Source organism: Nematolebias whitei, chromosome 1 (genome assembly GCF_014905685.2).
Source record: "Nematolebias whitei isolate Nwh7 chromosome 1, NemWhi1, whole genome shotgun sequence".
Taxonomy (NCBI): Eukaryota; Metazoa; Chordata; class Actinopteri; order Cyprinodontiformes; family Rivulidae; genus Nematolebias; species Nematolebias whitei.
Genome location: NC_056498.1, coordinates 49,412,953 through 49,414,183, shown reverse-complemented (window position 1 = coordinate 49,414,183; position 1,231 = coordinate 49,412,953). Strand labels below are relative to the sequence as shown.

At 42.1% G+C, this 1,231-nt stretch overlaps 1 protein-coding gene across 1 annotated transcript in view; it reads right to left on the bottom strand.

The window, feature by feature from the left end:
• heatr5b (HEAT repeat containing 5B) overlaps positions 1-1,231 on the bottom strand; it is a 36,460-nt gene that overhangs the window by 7,040 nt on the left and 28,189 nt on the right. Inside the window, exons 28-29 of the mRNA XM_037678188.1 lie at positions 826-1,050; positions 614-741 (exon numbers count right to left, since the gene is read on the bottom strand). Of these exons, the coding sequence (XP_037534116.1) occupies positions 614-741; positions 826-1,050 (353 nt within the window). The remainder of the gene's footprint in view (positions 1-613; positions 742-825; positions 1,051-1,231) is intronic.

The following is a 1,231-nucleotide window of genomic DNA, read 5'->3' as shown; positions in this document are numbered from 1 at the left end:
TATAACCCTTTTTAAAAAAGTTTTAATGCAAGGCGGAAGAAAATATGAATTTCTTAAAGATATGCTAGGCTAAATATTCAGAAAACTTTCAGATTGCAAGAAAACAAAAATTAAAGTTTTTATTTTTTACTTTTCAAAATTGAAAGAGAACAAAGTTCAGGATGTGTTTATATCCACGCTTTTTTTTTTTTTTTTTTTAAATATCAGCTGAAATGTTCAGATCCTTTAACACATCTTGGACACATCATGGATTTCTAGGATCCTGAAACATCCGAATCATCGGAGGCAAATAAAAATCAGAAGATGATTTATTTTAAACCGTTCATGTACTAGATCGATACAACGTGCGGCAAGCTGTAAATAAATTGACTGTTTTATTAAAATAGTTTTGCAATAACAACAAAAAAAGGGAGAAGCTACTCACTCCTGCGTTGATTACTACTTTCTTGATGCGTATGAAGCATCCTTTTCTTCAACAAGCGCGTTTTAGAGATGAAAATTAAAGTGAAGATTTATTGACTTCTATATTCTAACAAAGACAATCCCACAGCGAACTACAACATCTCGAACGATTCTCGGTGCAAACCTTCCTCCACAGACAGGACTACGTTACCTGGTCTTCTGCGATGTGTTTTTTAGCCCACGGAGATTCCAGCAGCGTGGACAGCGCCTGCAGGCAGGACATCACGTGTTCGATGGGCTCCTCGGGTCGGGGGAAGCAGAGGAACTCGATACTGACACCTGACAGACAGAACACCAAAGCACACTCAGGGTGTGTCTACTCCCTCACTGCACGACGGTAAAACAAACACAAAGCAGCGTTACCCAACAAAAGATGCATCCGGTCGTTGACCGACTCCTCGAAAGTCCTCGTTTTGGAGGAGCCTTCAGGAGACTTGGAGGGAGCCGAAGAGACGTCCTCTTGATCTTCGCCTGCTCCAAACCCGGTGCTGCTCAGCCAGAGGGCCACGGCGTGCAGGACCGGGGCCCAGGAGTTGCGGTAGTGGAGCCGCGCTGTGTCTATCGTCTCTGGGGTGTAAAAAGCTCCACCTGCGAAAAGACCCACGTCAGGAAGGTGTTTGGATTTTAATTTGCTTAAACGTTCAGTTTTAGAGCATCTTAAACAACCAACAGGTGAACTTGTGACAATTTAAAAGTTTACCCTGAAATCCTCCAGATAAAGTTCAAACGTTCATCTGAAGAGATCAGTTGTTGCTACTTTTAACTAGAG